The following is an 18,261-nucleotide window of genomic DNA, read 5'->3' on the forward strand; positions in this document are numbered from 1 at the left end:
AAACAGAAAGCAAAACATCTGCCTTGTGCATTGGGCTCAGAACACGCTGGAGAAGAAGGCAATTCTCAATGCTTTTAAATAATAAGGTATTTTATTACCGGAGTTCATAACGGCGTGTGAACAAACAACAGTCACCAAGAGAAAGAAGTCTGCTCCACAAAAAGCAAGAGGATGGATATTTACATGAGCTTCCTACTACAAACAATGAAACACCCGCAGCAGTTGAGGCAGTAAATATTCTTTTCATGTCTTTGAGAGCTTATCGAACAATAACTTGACATTGTACTGACACTTACCAACGGGGGCTCGAGACGTTTAGATAGCCCTGACCAAGCTGTACGCTGCAGGAGGTCACAAAACGTTGGCTACACACTTATGTGAACTATGTCTCTCTGTTGTTTTAACTCATGAAATTGATCTCTTGCGGGGATCTTAAGGAAAAGAAATGGTGCAGTATAAAACAACAACAACAAGACCAAGCTCTCTACAACATCATGTTTTGAAGTTGGAAGCAGGGGTTTTACTTACAACTATCTCAAACGTTTTGTTACCGTTTCACATACCCCAGGATTCTTCCCTATCGCCTTCTGCTTCCCCTCACTGCTGCAGCAAAACAGAAATGGCCATCGACAGAACTCAGGAGTATCAAATGCCGCTCTGGAATACCTTAAAACTCAGGTATAGGAATTACTGCATGTGCTCATAAGATACCTGCCAACAGGGATATTTACATACAGTAAAAAAAACACCGCGACATTTGTCCTAATTTACAGATATTGTAACATCATAGAAATGACGCTGTTGGCTTTGTTTAGGAAACGCTAGATAAAAGGTTGGAAAACAAAGAGTAATGTGGAACCCAGCCCTTATTACAGGTATTCACTAAGGAGACGTTTTTGTTCGCACCCGTCCCCCACACTATCTCTTTTTTTTCCTCTCTCGGCTTCTGCTTCTGCTCCTTTCTCTGTATTCCACTTTACTGCACTTGTCACCATCATTCTCCCTGTATTTTTTCTCCTTTCTGTCTGTGCTGGGGCTCCTGGTTCCATTCCTCCTGTGACGCTCTCCACCAGGGCTCTGACTCGGGCTTTTTCTTCTTTGCCTTTGCCTGTGACTGCTGTGACTTGCGCAAGGGCTTCTCCCTCTCCTCTCATCCGCGCTCCGGCTCCTGCTATCCCTCTCCTTTCTTTCAGTCTCTCTCTGGTATCTGCTTTTGGACTTTCTTTCCCCCTCACAGGAGTTCCATTTGCTGTTCTCCGCAGAACTATCTTGCTTTAAAAGTCTATACTTCTCCCTATCTTTGTCCTTGTTACCGTGACTACTGGAGAGATCTTCATAAAGTTTTTCCTTCCTAGTCTTCGCTTTTCCTTCTGAATCGCTGCTGCTGGCCTCTGAAAACTTCTCTTTTTTTCTTTTCTTAGAATACATCTTCTTTTGTGCCGCTTTATCTCTGCCGTCGGTCTCACTGCCGCTGCTGCTTCCTGAAGTCTCACTGGAGGATGAGGAAGAGGAGCTCATCTTATGTTTCTTGTGTTTACTTTTGCCTTTTTTCTTTTGCTGCTTTTTCTTCTTCCTGTCTTTCTTTTTCTTTTTCTTCTCCAGACGATCCAATTTCCTTTCATTTTCAAAACAAGAGAGTAACGCAATCAGACTTGTTAACATGCTCGAAATTACAGTCATTGTCTTTTAAAGTTGACGACTTCACTACACAGCAAATACACTATTTTCCATAAAAGCACACTGAATCCCAATCCTCATCCAGCAAAGTATGTTAAAGCGTGTTAAGCTGCTAACCTTGAGCTAAGAGTAGTCAGAAGATGGTTTCTCAATCCCTTCCTTTTAAGAAATAGAGAACAACACTGTGGCCTTACCAGCAGGAACACAGGTAATTAATTGTAGTGCTTCCTTATTGTCAGCCTGCTGGAGACAGTTTGGAACATCACTGCTGCTTTTATTAGTGCACGCTTAGAAGAGATTTTGAAAAGGCAAAAAAAGCAATTAGCCTTCACTGTCGATTAATGATAGAAACTGAAATTTTAAAGCCTACGTCTCAGAGTTCCCCAGGCAAATAATGCTGATATTTTCCCTAATGCCTTCTCTCACAAGCAGGAACATTGATGTCCCAGCCACAATTACACCACCCTGTCATGCACATGCACTGGCTGCCATTTAACTGCTTCTGCAGAAGTTTTCATTACTAAATGCTTGCTGTGCTTATGTGTTTCAGAAAATCAGTGACTGAACGCTGACATTACCTGCAGCCTATTGAAAAGATCCCTTCAGACTCTTAAAATCTAAAGTATCAAACGTTTTCTGAAAACATGAACTCTTATGATCGGTTGTGTTGGGCCAGCAGAAGTTCAAACAAAACACTGTTTCAAATCAATCAAACTACACATACATTCCTTACTTCAAATAAACATAGAATATGACCAATCTTTTCAATGGACGGTTGGTTACATACACAGGTACCATATGAACCTACCTACTCAGTTACCTGCTTCGCAATTTACCTTTCTCCCCTTCTGCTCTCCATGGACACAGCGTGTGGGGTTTTTAATTTAGCCCTAAAAGCTGACTGCAGTTTTAACCAGTGATACCTGTATGGGATCCATTTGGCAGTAGCTCTTACACAATTTCAAGTTATTTCAAGATAATGTTGCAAATGAACAGAGGAAAATACTGCGAGTCACCTGACATATAAAATCAGTAGGTTAGAAGCAAATAACGAAAATGCTGTTAACTTGCTATTAGAAGGACAGAAATACGAGGAGCTCCCTCTGCTGGCTTAGCTGAAGCAGCAATCTATAAACTCTTGACCCTAAGAGTCACCATCCCTGGATGTGTTTAAGAGCCATTTGGATGTGGTGCTCGGAGACATGATTTAGCAGAGGGTTGTTAGAGTTAGGGTACTATGGTTAGGCTGCAGTTGGACTTAATGATCTTCGAGGTCTTTTCCAACCTGAGTAATTCTATGACTCTATGATTCTAAAGCACATCAACACGCCTCAACTGAGACAACAAGTTGCAAGGTCAGGTCCACTTCAACTGTGTGGAATAAAACAGCATACTTGGCCAAGTTGTAAACCAGTAAACAAACATTTAATTCTGGAAGAAAATACTGTCAGCAATGGAGAACAAAACAATATTTTAAAACAGGATTTGGAATCATCCTCAATGAGCCAGTTATTATTTCCGAACCCCGGTTAGATGAGAAACAGGGCACATAGATGAGTATATAGGGCCCATATATACTGCTGGCACAGAGCCCTTCCACATAATACTGCACTTACCTTAGAAGTTTCTGTTTCTGTTTGGTTGACAGTGACTTTAAAAACTCAACTTCTGGATCATCATCTCCTTCGCTTGCAACAAATTCCTACAAGAAAGTAATACAACACTGAGTCCCTGGATAAAGGCAACCTCCCCATTCAGATTACTGTATTAAAAGTGATGCATCTGTGCATGCCTTCTTTTTGCACAGGCACAAGTGTGCTTGCATTACCAAGTCAACTGAAGACTCTTTGGGAAAAGCAACGTACTTGCTGCAAGGAAAAAAACACCCACCCACATTCTGTCTCCAAGCTGAGTAGGTGCTGTAACGTGGGGTTATACAACAGAAGTTATTAGTAACATATGAAAAATCACTGCTAGGGAAAGAAACATTTCTGAAGCAGTTAATAAAAATGAGCCTATTTTGGAGCCCACACAATTCCCCAGGATAAGTCACCTCATTTTTGTCATGCTTGGATGAATAGGTACGATGCCAGTCCTGCTCAAACCCGGAGTAATTTAAGCAAATTACTTTTCTGTCTCAGTTTTGTCATTAGGAAAATGGGTATTAACATATCTACCTTACTGTTGTGCTATTAGCGCTTAAATGCTCATACAGTGTTCTAGCAATGCAAAATACAGTAATCATACAATCTGCATACAGTATTGCAATCAACACAGCATAGCTACTTTATGACCCTCAGATCTTCAAATTATGTACATCTGGTACACTACAGTGCTCCACCGCAATGGTTTTTATTTCAGCCACACTTAGGAGGGGAAATAAAGATTAAAAAGCCCTTCCAAAAAATAAAATAAAATAAAGAAGAAGGAAAAAAACCAACCCAAAACCAAGAAATACCTCACCTAATGTAAGGCTAAAGTACTGGTATCACCTTGCTCCACTTAACCATGCATTACAAAGGCTGCTCCAGAAATACTGCCTCCTATTTTATTATGTTGGCCCATGATGTCAAAGGCAGATGTGGGTGGCGTGGCAGTAGAGGCTGAACCTTCCCACCAACAGTCCATTATATGTTGCTGCCTTGTGACAGATGGCAGCAGAGGGGCAGTCTGACAGAATGGGGCCTGACATGGAAGTGTGCATTGAGCAAAGGTGTGTCACTGAACCCCTCCATACATAAAAAAACTGCATCTTATAACATTCACCGATGCTTGCTCAATGTTTATGGAGATCAAACAGCAGATGTGAGCACAGTGAGCTGGTGGGTGGCGTGTTTCAGCAGTGATGACAGCAACATGAAAGACAAGTCATGTTCCAGATGGCCATGCACAGCTGTCACACCACAACATGAAGAGCATCTCACTCAGTTCATCTGTGTGAACCAGCTAATGGTGGTGACCATGTTGAAAAACAGTGTTTTGTAGCTGAGAATTTGCTTTTTAAAATAGGGTTAACTGTGCTCTTCGTATTTGTTGTTGTTTCAATGGAAATAAATAGCAAGTATTACTTTTGGAGCAACCTACATACATCCAATTGTGGAGACAGAAGGAATTACTGATTGACTGCGGTGTTTCAAGACCAGCTGAGGGCTGTTGTCTGTCTCTAGTTGAAACTTGGTGTCGTGGCATCTTGACTATCCTCCCATAGGTTATCACATAGCAGCTCGCTCAAGTAATGTGTGCAAATTATTCACTTTACATTATTATCAAATTGCCTCTATTTTAAATATATCTTATGCAGTCTAAGTAATGACAATTAAATATTTTCTCCCTCAGAAATAACAGACATAACAATATTCAGTTAAGCAAGAACATCTTTGGCTATAGCAGCCCTGGTAACACTTGGGCAAACATTCATGAGGAGGCCACCATTGCACCACATCTAAGTGTCAAAACCCACAGCCACTCCTTTATGAAAAATCTAATTTCTAGCCACCCAAAGGAGGTATTTAATTTTTTACAGATAGATTTAAAATAAAAAAAAGGTAACTTATGATTCATGGTTGTGACTAAAACAGAGCCGGAAAACACAGTAAGTTTCTGGAGATTTTCCACTGGTGCAGCTATTCGGCTTTCCTATGGATATGCATATTGGAAAACATTAAGTAGCAATTCACAAGCAATCACATTTAGATTTATAGACATTTTCAGCTTACTGGTAAAAAGATCATTACCTGTGATGGATCATTTGCGGTCAAGTTTCTCCCCAGTACATTTTGTTTCAGTGCAAACCCACTGTTTCTCATCTCCGCTATTAGCTCCGAGGGGTGCATTGATGGCCCTGTTCACAAAAATCACAGTTTGAATGTATCATTTATATCTCTCTACCTTTTTTGGACTCCACAGTAGGAATTCAGTTGAAGCTTTGTTAAGTAAAATCACAGCTAAATCAACTCAATAATCTTCTGCTGAGCAAATAATCAGATATGATTTTCTAAAACAGCAGTCTGGAGATTCAGAATAGAAAATAATTGCATTTTTCTTTAAGTACAAGGGGATTCTCTTATGTAACTTTGTCATGTTGAAAACAATATATTTAGGTAAGTGTATTTCTGCTATAGCACAAAAAGCACAGAAAACCTAAAGAAAAAACATAAAACAAGACTTTTAAGAGCCTCTTCTCCCCTAACACAAGGGGAAAACATGTTGCTACTATGCCACTAATAAGGTGTTTTTCATAATTCTTCACACATTTTGGAACTCAAACACAGAAAGTAACCATCATCAGAAACATGGTACGCAGATAGAAAATAAATACAGGGAAAAATCAGTTACGTCCTTCCTCATTCTAGGGCCCTCCAGACATGCTGGGTCTCTGCGCTGTTACTCTAAGTCTACTCACAGCTCTCAGCTCCAAAAGCGTGCAGTGCCTCACATTACTGTAGGTGCTTGGGATTAGGCACAGCAGCTTTGTCTGAACCACACTGGCCTTGCTGTAACTTACATACCCCACACCTGGCTCTTTGGCTTTAACTGAACACTATGATTATCAATATATCACATCATTCCCTGAACAGGCATTTTCTCTTTTCCTGTATAGCACACTATTCACAGAAACAAACAGGCTGATACATTAAGGAAGAATGAAGAAGAGAAAACTTAGGAAATGTTTCAGGATCTCTTGCATTTTTTCCACATCAAAAGCCAATCACGAAAGCACAATGTTACTGGTTTTGGTGTATTTCTGCCCTGCTGATTGCAGTTGTGCTGTAAAGCATTGACCAGCACAAGCAAAGAGGTGGCCTGCTAGAGTGCCTGCTCCCACCAGGATCAGCACAGCCACACACATAACAGACATGCTTAAAAGGAACACAAACAAGGCTAAAGCAAATGTACAGAAGCCTTGCTCCCATATTTATTAATGGCATCAAGGAGATGCATTTGTAGCTCCAACAGCAATGGTTCAGACACAACATAGTACTACGTAACAAGGACAGCTGACATCACTGTTACTCCTGTCTGGTGGACATGGACAAGTTACACCAAACAAACAAACAAGACCTTAAGATTAAAGCGATTTATGAATTCAGTTGTTTCTAATTTGGCCTCCATCAAATAGAATACCTTGCTATTTTTAAGTAGCAATTCCTCAATTTGCCAAGCTTATTTTCTTGAATTTACCTTTTCATTTTTCACAGTTTTTATCTTTTTCACAGCCTTAAGAAATACTGTTTTCAAGCAAATATTTCTCCCTGCTTCTTACTTCTCAGAGTTTTTAATACCTTCACCCTCTCTTATGTTTCATTTAAGGTAGGTTTTAAGGCTTGGTTACCTCCGGGTTGGGACATTAAACCTGAAAACTCAAACCACTCAATGAAGTGTGGAAAGAAGGATTTTAGTCTCCACAAAGTACAACCCAAGCGCAACCTTAGTTTGACAGCTATTGGTGCACCTCTATAATATTCATGCAATTAAATACACAGTAGAGCTGTAAGTAGAATTTTTCTGAAGCCCACGTGAGCATCCATTATGCTGGATTTCACAAGGATATCATGCGAAGACTTCTACAACATATTGCCAGTTTGTTTCTATAACAAAGAGCTCTCCAATTTCTCACTGCACTTTACTGAGATCAATTTAACAGAATCAATTCTGCTTCTATTAAACAACCAGGGGGCAATATAATTCTGGATTTCAATTACTGACCGCCCAGCTTACAGCAGGCTCTCTTACCCCACATTATTACCCCCGCTCTCAGCCCAGAAACAAGAGCTACCTATAGCCAAAACTGTCATTTTCCATCCTGTCTGTACTTTTCACAAAGCCACAAATGCAAAGAGCGCGTGTAATGCTTTGTTGTTGCCAGAATGTTTCCTCTAATGAGCATGGGCAAAGGATTCCTCCTTGTGAGAACAATACTAGCTGTAACACGCCATCCAACAGACCGCCATTAAAATGTCTAAAGCACATTTTTCAAATTACCCAATATTAGCGAACAGGGCATTAAAAACCTTTTTTCATAACAACTGTGATTAAATACCACTTTTTCTACAAGGGTTTCAGTGGCAGTAAGGACAGACCATAATACTGTGATTGCCACTATCACCAAGATAGCACTTTTCCATCTCTCTGCTTGTGTTACATACCCTCGACAGCGTCAGCTCAACTTCCTGATAAAAGCTTTCCCTACTGTCACCAGTACAGATAAACAAACCCATTTATCCTTTGCAATCAATGAAGTTCCTATCTAGATTTTTATTACAGAATACATATGAAAAGCAAAGAGGTAAGAAGCTGTAATGCTTTAACCATCATTCCAACCTGTGGCAGGAGAAAATCACCCTAGCCAGTACATAACTGCTGTCTGAGGACAGCATAGCTGCATGCTACAGTCTCCAAACAGAAACATAAAGGAAACAAACAATGCCCAGTTCTGTTCTGTCTGTAGGCAGAGCACCATAGACCTGCATACACCAGCAAGTTTGCAAACAGCTCTTTCACCTTAAGTAAGTGTTGTAAAACCACACTGCTGGTTGCCTTAGCAAATGATCACAAGAAGGGTGAGTATAGGCTGAAATCAGAATGTGACTTTGCACGGTGGCAGGGAGTACCATTTAGACACAAGGCTTTTTGAGTTTTGCTTTTAAAAGGCAGCCTAACTTCAAAATTATGAGACAGGTTTGTCAATAAGATACCCACATACTTTTTGTGCTCTCCACGCAGTTTTGTAGGTTCTTTTTCAGGTGGCTTAAAAGGAAATTTAACAAAAATGGGGAAGAACTACAGGCTGAGCCTAATCACGCCATATCTTCTGTCAAGTTTCACCGCAGTTGTGGCAGAGATAAGAGTAGACACTTCTCATTTATCTAAAGGACAAAGAGCTATTATCATAATTATATGATCGTGACCCTGGTCGTGAAGAACCCAGCAAGTTTATGCAGCCTCCACTAATTCAGAACTGATCATTTTTCACTGATAATTTTTCCATCTCTTTCGGGGATGACTACATTCAGACCATATTTACACTTCAAAGCAACTGCTGCAGTTGGCATTGAGAGAAACCAATGAATACAAAACCTCTGGCTTTTAATTAGCTTTTCTTCAGAGCGTCTGCAGTTTAAGTGAATGTAACACATTGCCGTGCTTTTGTCACAGGCCATTTCAGAGAATCTTCAATTTTTAAGAAATAAAAAACATTTAAGTCTGATATCAAACTGCTACAGGAATCCATATTTATTACTCAAATGCCATTCACACCAAATACAGAGGCTTCTGAAGCGTAAATGGAGGATTATTCTGAAATGAGATAGTTCTTGAACTACGTGAAGGTTCTGTTAGGGCTCCTACTGCTCACAATCAAAGGTCTCAGCTGCAGACCGCAAAGGAAAGTTTCATACATGCTGCATTTCTGCAGATGGCCATTTATACAAATGGTCGCAGTTAACATATTTAAATACCTCTCCTTTGTTAATACAGATTCAAGAGAACACCTAAATCCATTCCTGCTTTCCCAATACAAGGCACTTTTTATCTGTGGGAAAACAAAATGGTACTGCATCTCTTGCTGGAAAGCTTGCAGGGAGATTCTACTCATAATACAGACATAGATCTCATTTTTCTTGTCTTAGCATAGCTGACAATTTCAATGATCTCTAAGGCAAAGGATTTCTCACCCCAAAGAAGCTGAAGATCAGTGACAGACAAGCACAGTGTGTGTGGGGACACTCAGGTAACACAAAGAGGTGGCACAAGCTTTAGGAGGTGCTGATGAGCCTTCAGAAGTCTGCATTTATGCTAACACACCAAGAGCTTTCTCATCTTGGTAGAAGGTCAGACACTAGGTACACGTACGTGTCACTCAGTCACATTTTGACTTTTATTTGCCTCAATTTTCCATAAATATTTAAATCATTTTGCAGAATCGCTTCTTCACTGGACAGAATATATATGAAGCTGGTTGACTGCAACAGCAGTTCACAACAGAGAATGATGCCCAGCACTACCCAGCCTAGGTTTAACAGGCCAAGAACATCAGATTGGATTGATTTATCTGACCACAGCACTTACAGGCAATGTCAAAGTGAATTAAAAACATTACATCAAAAGTTTTTGCATGTAAAACCCATGAGCCTGTGTTCTAATAATGTCAAACAAGCAAAAAGCATGGAAAAACACCAAAACCAACAGCTGTCGCTGGTTAACAATTAAAATACAGGATTATACAGGCAAACTTTTAGATGCTAGTGATGTTTTTCTGCTCCATATATCACACACTCTGTATGTGCACATACACACATATATACGCAGCTGCATGTAAAGTCAGAACCACAAGAGATACTTTCATCTTGCCTGAACTTTGAAAGTTAGGATTTTACCAGTAAAGAAAAAAAAAAAAAAGGTAAAGCAGTTTAGCCCAAAGCAGCATTTTGATTGCCTAATTTAACTTTGTAAAGGAGAAGTAAATCTTATAAGTTGGTCTCTGTACGTGTCACAGCTGGAGCATTCTAACACTACTTCACAGTTTCCAGTGATCAAAGTAAGTTACTTTATATCTAAAACTAAGAATTTCATAATGGAAATAATGCAACATCAGGGGGTGCAGTTATCATGAAATAATTACACTCCTGGGAGATTACAGACAAGGCTGTACCCCAGGGGTGTGATTATCCCATGCTAACCACATCCACTGAAATTGCCTTATTGCAGAAATAATCTCTATTCACCGGTGAGATATTATTCAAAAGGCGCTTTTTTAATGGTAAGATTATTATTTTTTTTTCTAGTATGAATTACCTGCTAGATTAGTAAAATAGTCCCAGAAGCAAAATAACCAAGCCTAAGCTAAGGGACTGATTGTAATTATTTTGCTGTTTGCTGGTGCACTGCAGTGTATTTTAGATCTTGAAAGATAGAGGTCTTCACTCAAACAGAACGGAGCTCTGTGCCAAGCACGCTGCAGCCCTGCATTGGCTCCATCTGAGTGAAGCAGAGTCAGTGACTGGTCTCTGTGTGAGATACTCAACACTGGAACTGCTCAGAGATTGCTGTTTGGGATGACATGCAGAAAAGAAGATGACAATGCAGCCATCACATGAGATAAATGCAAAGACCAGTACCTTTCTGCTGAATTAAGAGAACTGTACCTCTCTCCTCAAAGAGAAACAAAGCAGAACTTCAGATAACCCAACTAAATCCAATAAACTTTTGTTTTCATTCATTTCAAATTAAACATTTCCCTCGAGGCTGAAAAGCTTGAGTCCAAATAAGGTACTTTACTTTGTTCCCTTCCTGAAGGCCAAAGTTAGAACACAACACCTACTGCACCTGCACTAAGCGCTATTCAGTGTTTTCTCCGTGTCTTGAGATGCATCATTTATAGTGTATCAAAGGAAACAATACTGGCAATTAAAAGTGAAATGTGCATTTCTCATACCTGTAGCAGAAGGTCTTCCTAAGAACAGTCCAGACTACTTTGAAAGACTTCAGGAAATAAGGCATCAAGAATCGCAAGGATGTCAGGATGCACTAACTGTGCATTTTAAGTTGTTGGATGAGGAAAAGGCAAGACAGGGACAGGCTGCTTCTGCTTCCTGTTGGCTCTCTGGTTCAGTCACAGGACCTGCTGCAGGGGCTGGGACAGACCCAGAAGACCCCATTTACTTCTTCTTGAGGGCACAGAATAGTGCTGAACAGTGTTTGACAGGCACAGGCCAGGCCCCAACACAGTGCAGCAAGCTCTAACTCTTTGTTATTGCCAGGATCAGGGCACACCTTTTGAAAACATTCTGTCAGCTTTTTAGGATTCTGCATTTGATAAGGGGTGAATTCCAAACCATTCAGAGATTGCGATAGATACCCACCCTTCTCCTCCCACACACCTTGCCACCCACAGCCACCCTGCCTCAGGGTACATCTCTGGCTGGTGTTTTGCAATGGTTGTTTAACCACGGATAAAACCATGAAGAAAACACAGCAATAGGACTGTGCCAGTTTGAACATCCCAGCTGCATTCAAAGATTTCAAAACCTATTTTAACTTGCCTGAAGTAAAGAGCTTGTTAATAGCTTTCACAGTAAGGTTCCCAAATTGCTATGATGACGGCAGTACTGACTACAAATACATTAACTTCATGGTTGATGTAATATGAGTGTGTGCTATCTACAAACTGGCAAAACCACGTGCAACCTTAGGCCAGCCCCCAACAATGATAAACAAGAAAGGAACTAAGAAACCATGAAAACAAATAAAACCACATTGGGAGTGAAAGAATCAATACCATGACCAGCAACTACTATGCTACTATCAAGCTTGAAACAATTTTAACATGCTCTGGTCAGATCCATCATTATCTCAACCCTTCAAGCCCCATGCTGGGCACCAGAAAGGACTGCTGTGGTCTAACCTGGCAGTCAGTTCATTGTACTCTTCATTTATGAAACAATACCTACATTTCACATTTCTTAACACACAAATTAGGAACAAGCTTTCAGAGATGGAGCTCCCATAGAAGGAATTACTTCCTAACCTTTCAAAGCATTACTTGCTTTAAGTAGTAGTTTCTTCCTTCTATGCCAATCAAAGTAAGAATGGAACAGTAGAACATGCTTTCAATATACTACAAAATAATCAGGAAAAAAACAAACTAGGAATAAGCAGCTTAGGAACAGTAATGGATATAATTGCTGATAAAGAGAAGCAGGAAGAAGCAGAGCTCAGAGAGCCGTGTTTTATAGAGGAAGACAAGAACATTCACAGAGGTGCACTTTGGTTCAGCATTAAGGGTCATAAAAAGCATTGGACAGATTTAATGAAAGGAAACAGCAATGAAGAGAAATGGTCAAAGCAAGATTATACTGTGTAAGTAAGGGGGAAAGGGATGTTGATCAGAACATGAAAGATTTTGGCTTTTTTATTGCAAGGCCCTGTCAGGAAATGTAAAAACACTGTTCTGACAGACTGATTTTACCCTCAGCTAAGGCTAATTTTACAGAGCTGACTGCAGATCTGCACGTGGTAACTCCTGGGTAGGGCTCTCAGCAGCACAAAGCCAAGGACTTAATCCTCCATCCCATACAACATAAGACTAGTTTCAGGGTTTAGTTAAAAAAATTATATGTATATGAGATGTAAGCTTCACCTAACGTATGCATAAATTATGAGTCTTAAGAGAATTACTGAATGAAGTAATCTGTGTTCTCACTTAACTGTATACTTCATTCACAGTCATGGAAACTCCAGAAGTCCTCAAAGGAGCATAACTTAGCTGGTTATTAAATCAGATGAAGATTTAGAAAAGCCAATGAAAGGATTGCACGCCTGAGATTAGAAAAAGCAGACAACCTTTTTACTGCTGATCTAATTAACGATATTACCGCTTCTTATAAACCTCTTATCTGCTATTAAATGAAGAACTTACAATTGTTTTAAATTTTACCACAGTTTTCTTGAAAGAAAGAATGAGAAGGCAGTAGTATCATTACAGCTGACTATTCAAACCCAAGATCACAGTGCCTTACAAATTATATATACAAACCCTGATCTGTCACCCGCCCCTACTTGCTGAAATCCTTCCTCTTAGCCTGCTAAAGACTGTGCTCAGCACAGCACACTATCTTCCAACTTGGAAATATGAGGTCATTTGCACAGTCTGAGTACATATAAACAGTTCTACAGCTTTTTCCTAAGCACAAAATTCATCCTGCGCATTAAATCCCTCCCTTAGGCTTAGCATGACTGTTTGGAAAGCTGCCTGGAGAGCATCCCTCTCCATAGGAAACATGCAGCATTCCAACTTTCCTGCATCTAGATAATTAGTTCAGTTGGATTTGAAGCAAGCAGTTGGCCTAACGTTGACGCTGCATAGTGCCTATATTAGAAATAACGTGTCCATTTTCAAGCTGGTGCAAGCATGCACCAAATATTTTCAGGTTTCCCAGCCAAACACTCCTAAAAATTACCTGCATCATTTGAACTGGAAGAAAAAAAAGTTCTGCAGCATGAAAGCACACCTGATGTGTAACAGTTGCACTGCATAATTCTACCCCCACCAAGTGCTCCAAGCACAGTTTTGTCTAAGGTAGGAATGAGGTAAGTAATTGATTTAATGTTAGAACCTATTGAATATAAAGGCTGAGGATGTCAACTGCGGGATTGCTAACACAATGGTGTAATCACCAGACAATGCCTAGGAGCAGGGGAGCATAAGAGGCATTGTTTCCTTCAACTTAAGTCTTCTATGCCTCATCCCAGAGAAATGAAGTATCTGCGTGGTATAATTCTGAAAGGCAAGACTGTCTGCAGGCCCAATGTGAAATAAAACTAAGAGCTACTACATAAAACAGGTATCCTGAGCAGAAACGGAAGAATAAGTGTTAACAAGTGTGCAGTCATAGTGATAGCCCTGCAAAACCAACCTTGAAGTACAGCAAGTCTGAAAACTCACCCACATTATCAGGTATCTCTTAGCAGACCAAGATTTTGAACACATTAAAAGCATTACAAACTTGAGGCAACTTACAGCACTCAAGGCAAACAGCATTTAATTTGAACTCTTACATCCACTTCTTCACTAAAACCTAATTTAAAATAAATAAATAAAATAATTCACAAAGCAACCAGCTGAAAGAAGAGGAAACCAGGCCTTGAAAAGCTCAGTTTCTGTTACTCCTCCATTTATATATATATATTTTTAAAACCTCCATTTTTCCAAATGATGAACTAAAATATATTGATACACCACAGCTCTTCAGAGCAGTTTGCCTGAACCTGAACTGGGACAGTCTTTGACAATACATTATGTGAGTATTTATTTGCTAACAGGTATTCTCACCCCGATGTAAACAATTTCACTGCAGCTTCTGAACTTTTGTCACAGGAAGAATCATCAGCAACAGCCTTTACAGATCCTTCTAACAATGAGTTACTAACCAGAAAATGAGATCCCTAGCATTTGAAATGATCTGAAACATTGGATAGAGCATATGAAATAAGAAGCCTTACCCCCATTTCATCAACCTCATGAAAGAAGATAAAATTTGCAAGATAAAGCCTAAGAAGTTTTCCCCACATTCTTATCCAGACCCTCAGAAAGGCTTTTGTTGCTCACCCGAACCATCACTAGACACCGAGCTCGCGTTGATTCCAGAAAGGCCAAATAAAGGACATTCTCGATCAGTGTTTACATGGCCCCACTTGTGGCACTTAATGCATCTCACATTTCGCACCTAGCAGGTAATAAAAGAAGACAAACAACACTGGCTTAAGTCAGTTAACATTACAACTTATCATTACCAGAAACATTTGTGTTATTAGGCAGAAGAAATGTTTTCAGATTCCCTGAGAAACACAACAAAATTAAGTCCATGTGGCTGCTCTGCAGTTAGATAACATATGCAATACACTCAATACACAGAGCGAAATGTACATGACTTGCCTGGATGCCAAAGGGCTGGTCTCTGATATTCATGTCATCCTTTGCATACCTGTTACACAAACACGAAAAGCAAACACACCGTAAATTCACTTGGCTTTTTAAACCGTCACACACCAAACTACTTTGAGACTACTCATAGTTAAAGAGGACCCATTTCTGAGCTACACTTTTGCTAAGCACTCGTTTTAATAGTATACATTAGTTATGATATATTTTCAAATCTGGATATGAAATTCAAACCAAAACTGAGCTGATCAAGGAAACAGTTCCAGGTTTACAGCTTTATACTAATTAACTGCATTGGCATGAATGATTACACAAATGACCCGCTACAAAATGAAACTGAAAAGAAACAAGAAAAGGTTATGGAAGGTAAACTAAAGAATTAATTTTCTGTGGATAAAATCCAGACATCTTACTTTTCTCGAGGGGCGACTTTTTGCCATTCAAATTTGTATTCAGTCTCTCCTTCTTGCTACAAAACACAAAACAGGGCAAGTTTGAGCTTTTTCAATACACTTCCACTTTCTGGGTATAAAATACAATGAAATGATGTAACGAAATACCTCTTTAGCTTCCTCTTCCAATTTTCAGAAATCATGAAAAGAAAAGAAACAATAGATTAATCATACACATAAAATGCAGCCGGTGCCCAATCTGGAAACAAAACATGTTGAAGTATATGTAACAGTACCTTAACTAAAATAGAGAACACAAATAACCAGCTTCTAGTACATGCTAACCTGTATGTGCTTCTAGTATATACTAACCTGCTCATCTGTTAACATTACATTGCTGTGATGAACAAGCACAGAAACTTGCAAATTCTAGCCAGGGGAACTCTGCAATAGCTTGGGGTTGGACAGCAATGCTGCAAAGTTCTCTTTGGTTTCCAGAGAAAGAATGGGCAGCATGCCTGGGCCACACGCTGGCTTTACTGAGTCCTCCTGTCTCAGTAGGTCAGCACAACAGCTACAGGACAACCTGTTTTTCACCTTTTAACCAAACCAGCAACCATACTTTGCAGTAAAATCTGAACAAAAGATATTTTAGCAAAAGTCATCAGTTTAAAATTACATTTGCTCTGAGCCTAAGGGATTACTTCAAGTATTTCTGAAGTTTAATAACTGCAAAATCTGCTCTACAATGAGCCCATGCGAGCACTGCCAAGGGTTTTAATTCAAACAGGAAAAATGCATTCTTACAAATGATGTTCTCTTACTCCTGCATCTATCAGTCACTAAAACTTAACAGTGTCAATGTGACCACCAGACGTTCAGGAACTCCTGCTCATGAATGTACTAAATAGAGTCACAGCCAGGCCCACCAGAGATGGGTCATACGGCATTCATTATTCACAAGACAGCAGCTAATTAACTTCTTGCTTTGCAGACTCTCATGCCTCAGGTGGATCAAGCTGAATTTCAGGCAGAAGTTTTAAGCAAACTTAAAACTCGCTATTTCTAAAAAGGAGAGCTGGCCAAAACAGTTTGTGCTGCTGGAATCAATGTGCTGGTGAGGTCTGGTCTTTCTTGCCCAGTGCCTTATAATATCTTAAAGAAACACATCTGGCCAAGCACAAAACCTCTGATGCTGCTGCATCTTCCCTTCACACTGAACTGTTGTTTAAATATTCCTCCATTTGAGTGAAATCAAAGCACTGTATGATCAAAATTATTAAATATGACCCATCTCTGTATATTTCTAGTGGGAAAACAAAAAACAACACCTTCTAGCATTACCCCTCTATGACCATGCTGTTCTAACATCTAAACCACTGTAGTTATTTGTTCAGAGCAACATTAGCTCTGCAGCTCTGCCTGCCCACATGCAGAGACCCCAGTACCTTTCTTTGCTCCAGGTGGGGCCTCATACATGAAGTTAAGGCCATTCTTCACACGCTCATCTCCCATAAGCAACCTAAAAGGAAAGGACAGAGTTCGGAGTGTGATACATAAAGTGTTCACGTAGGTTTTAGTTAATGAAAAAACTAGAAATTCTCCATCTGTTAATGAGCTGAATATCAAAAAATCCAAGAGCCCAGTCAATGCTTTTGCAAATTCCACTGCATACCAAAGATCACACATTTCAATCACAGCTGAAATGCATTTCTGCATCACAATGTTGCCATACCAGGTCACCTACTGTCCTGTTCTTTGTAGCACCGATTGAGGGGGAACCTGATTAATGCTGATAAATATCTAAAAAGAAGTGGGAGGCAAATGGATGAGGCCAGGCTCTCCTCAGTCACATGTCCTAATGAGATACGGAGCAATTGCCTAAAACTTGCACATAGGAAGCTCCATACAAACGTGCAGAAAAAATTCTTTATGGTAAGGGTGATGAAGCACTGGAACAGGCTGCCCACAGGGGCTGTTGAGTCTTTCCATGGAGACATTTAAGACCCATGTGTAGCCTACATGTGCAACCTACAGTACAGCACCTGCTTTAGCAGGGGTTGGACTCAATGACCTCTTGAGGTCCCTTCCAATCCCTGCAGTTCTGTGGTTCTGTGATTTAAAAGCAGTTTCAGTTCTGCTCAATCAGACGCCAGTTTTCCAGCCACTGTCCTCATCTACTACCACAGTGAGAAAGAAACTGTTTCAAGTAGCTCAGGAACAGCGGCTCTCACCTGTTATCATAGGACTCCTGCTCTTTAAGATACTGTTGCATTAATTCTTCTTGTTTCTTCTTATCATAGGAAATCTTCTGTTCCGCCATCCATACCTAGTTAAAACAAGGAGGTTTCTGCTTCAAGCGGACAAGAACCTACTGTCAAACACACCCACGCGTGAACACTTGTTTAGCGCCCTGAAACTCAGCTTTCATCAAAGTATAATTTTGTCTAGCTAAAACTTTAACAACGTTAGAGACCAAGCACGGGGAAGCTCAGACAACACGCAGGGAACGCCACCGGGAGGTCTGTGTGGGGAGCCGTACAGCAGGCGGCCGGGATAGGCTGGAGAGCCGCTCACCTTCTTGATGTTGGACTTGGAGGCGGGATGGAAGTCCTTCTTGCACATGAAGTTGGCGAACGACTTCCCCATGGCTGCGGCGAGGAGCGACCGGCCGGCTGAGCGGAGCGGTTCTCCCGGTGGCTGCGGGCCTTCCGGGCCGGCGGGCGGGCCTTCCTGCGGGGCGCGGCGCCGTTC

The 18,261-nt window shown here is 40.4% G+C and overlaps 1 protein-coding gene across 2 annotated transcripts; it reads right to left on the reverse strand.

Moving 5' to 3' along the window:
• Positions 1 to 72: 72 nt before the first annotated feature.
• On the reverse strand, positions 73 to 18,232 carry CIRSR (corepressor of RBPJ and splicing regulator). 2 transcript variants are annotated; one of them, XR_014947983.1, is made up of 11 exons: positions 18,085 to 18,232; positions 17,742 to 17,836; positions 16,956 to 17,029; positions 15,676 to 15,689; positions 15,529 to 15,584; positions 15,110 to 15,158; positions 14,783 to 14,900; positions 5,412 to 5,518; positions 3,294 to 3,379; positions 1,872 to 1,964; positions 1,184 to 1,615 (listed from the first exon to the last, which is right to left on the reverse strand). XR_014947983.1 is itself a non-coding variant. In XM_015868426.3 (10 exons), the coding sequence occupies exons 1-10, from the start codon at positions 18,154 to 18,156 to the stop codon at positions 919 to 921; spliced, it is 1,368 nt and encodes a 455-aa protein (XP_015723912.2). In that variant the 5' UTR covers positions 18,157 to 18,232; the 3' UTR covers positions 73 to 918. The 2 variants fall into 2 exon arrangements, 1 of the variants encoding a protein (XP_015723912.2); XM_015868426.3 differs by lacking the exon at positions 1,872 to 1,964 and having other exon boundaries at positions 73 to 1,615.
• Positions 18,233 to 18,261: the final 29 nt, after the last annotated feature.

The sequence above is a fragment of the Coturnix japonica genome, chromosome 7 (genome assembly GCF_054131305.1).
Source record: "Coturnix japonica strain WE chromosome 7, WE-NBRP24, whole genome shotgun sequence".
NCBI classification, from domain to species: domain Eukaryota; kingdom Metazoa; phylum Chordata; class Aves; order Galliformes; family Phasianidae; genus Coturnix; species Coturnix japonica.

What these genes read in the sequence shown, in the direction of transcription:
- CIRSR (XM_015868426.3), bottom strand. Translation starts at nt 18,156, where the DNA reads ATGGGGAAGTCGTTCGCCAACTTCATGTGCAAGAAGGACTTCCATCCC. An exon ending in AAAGTCGCCCCTCGAGAAAA is followed by an intron (nt 15,159 to 15,528) that starts GTAAGATGTCTG and finishes TTTGTGTAACAG; the next exon opens with GTATGCAAAGGATGACATGA. An exon ending in CAGAAACAGAAACTTCTAAG is followed by an intron (nt 1,616 to 3,293) that starts GTAAGTGCAGTA and finishes TGAAAATGAAAG; the next exon opens with GAAATTGGATCGTCTGGAGA.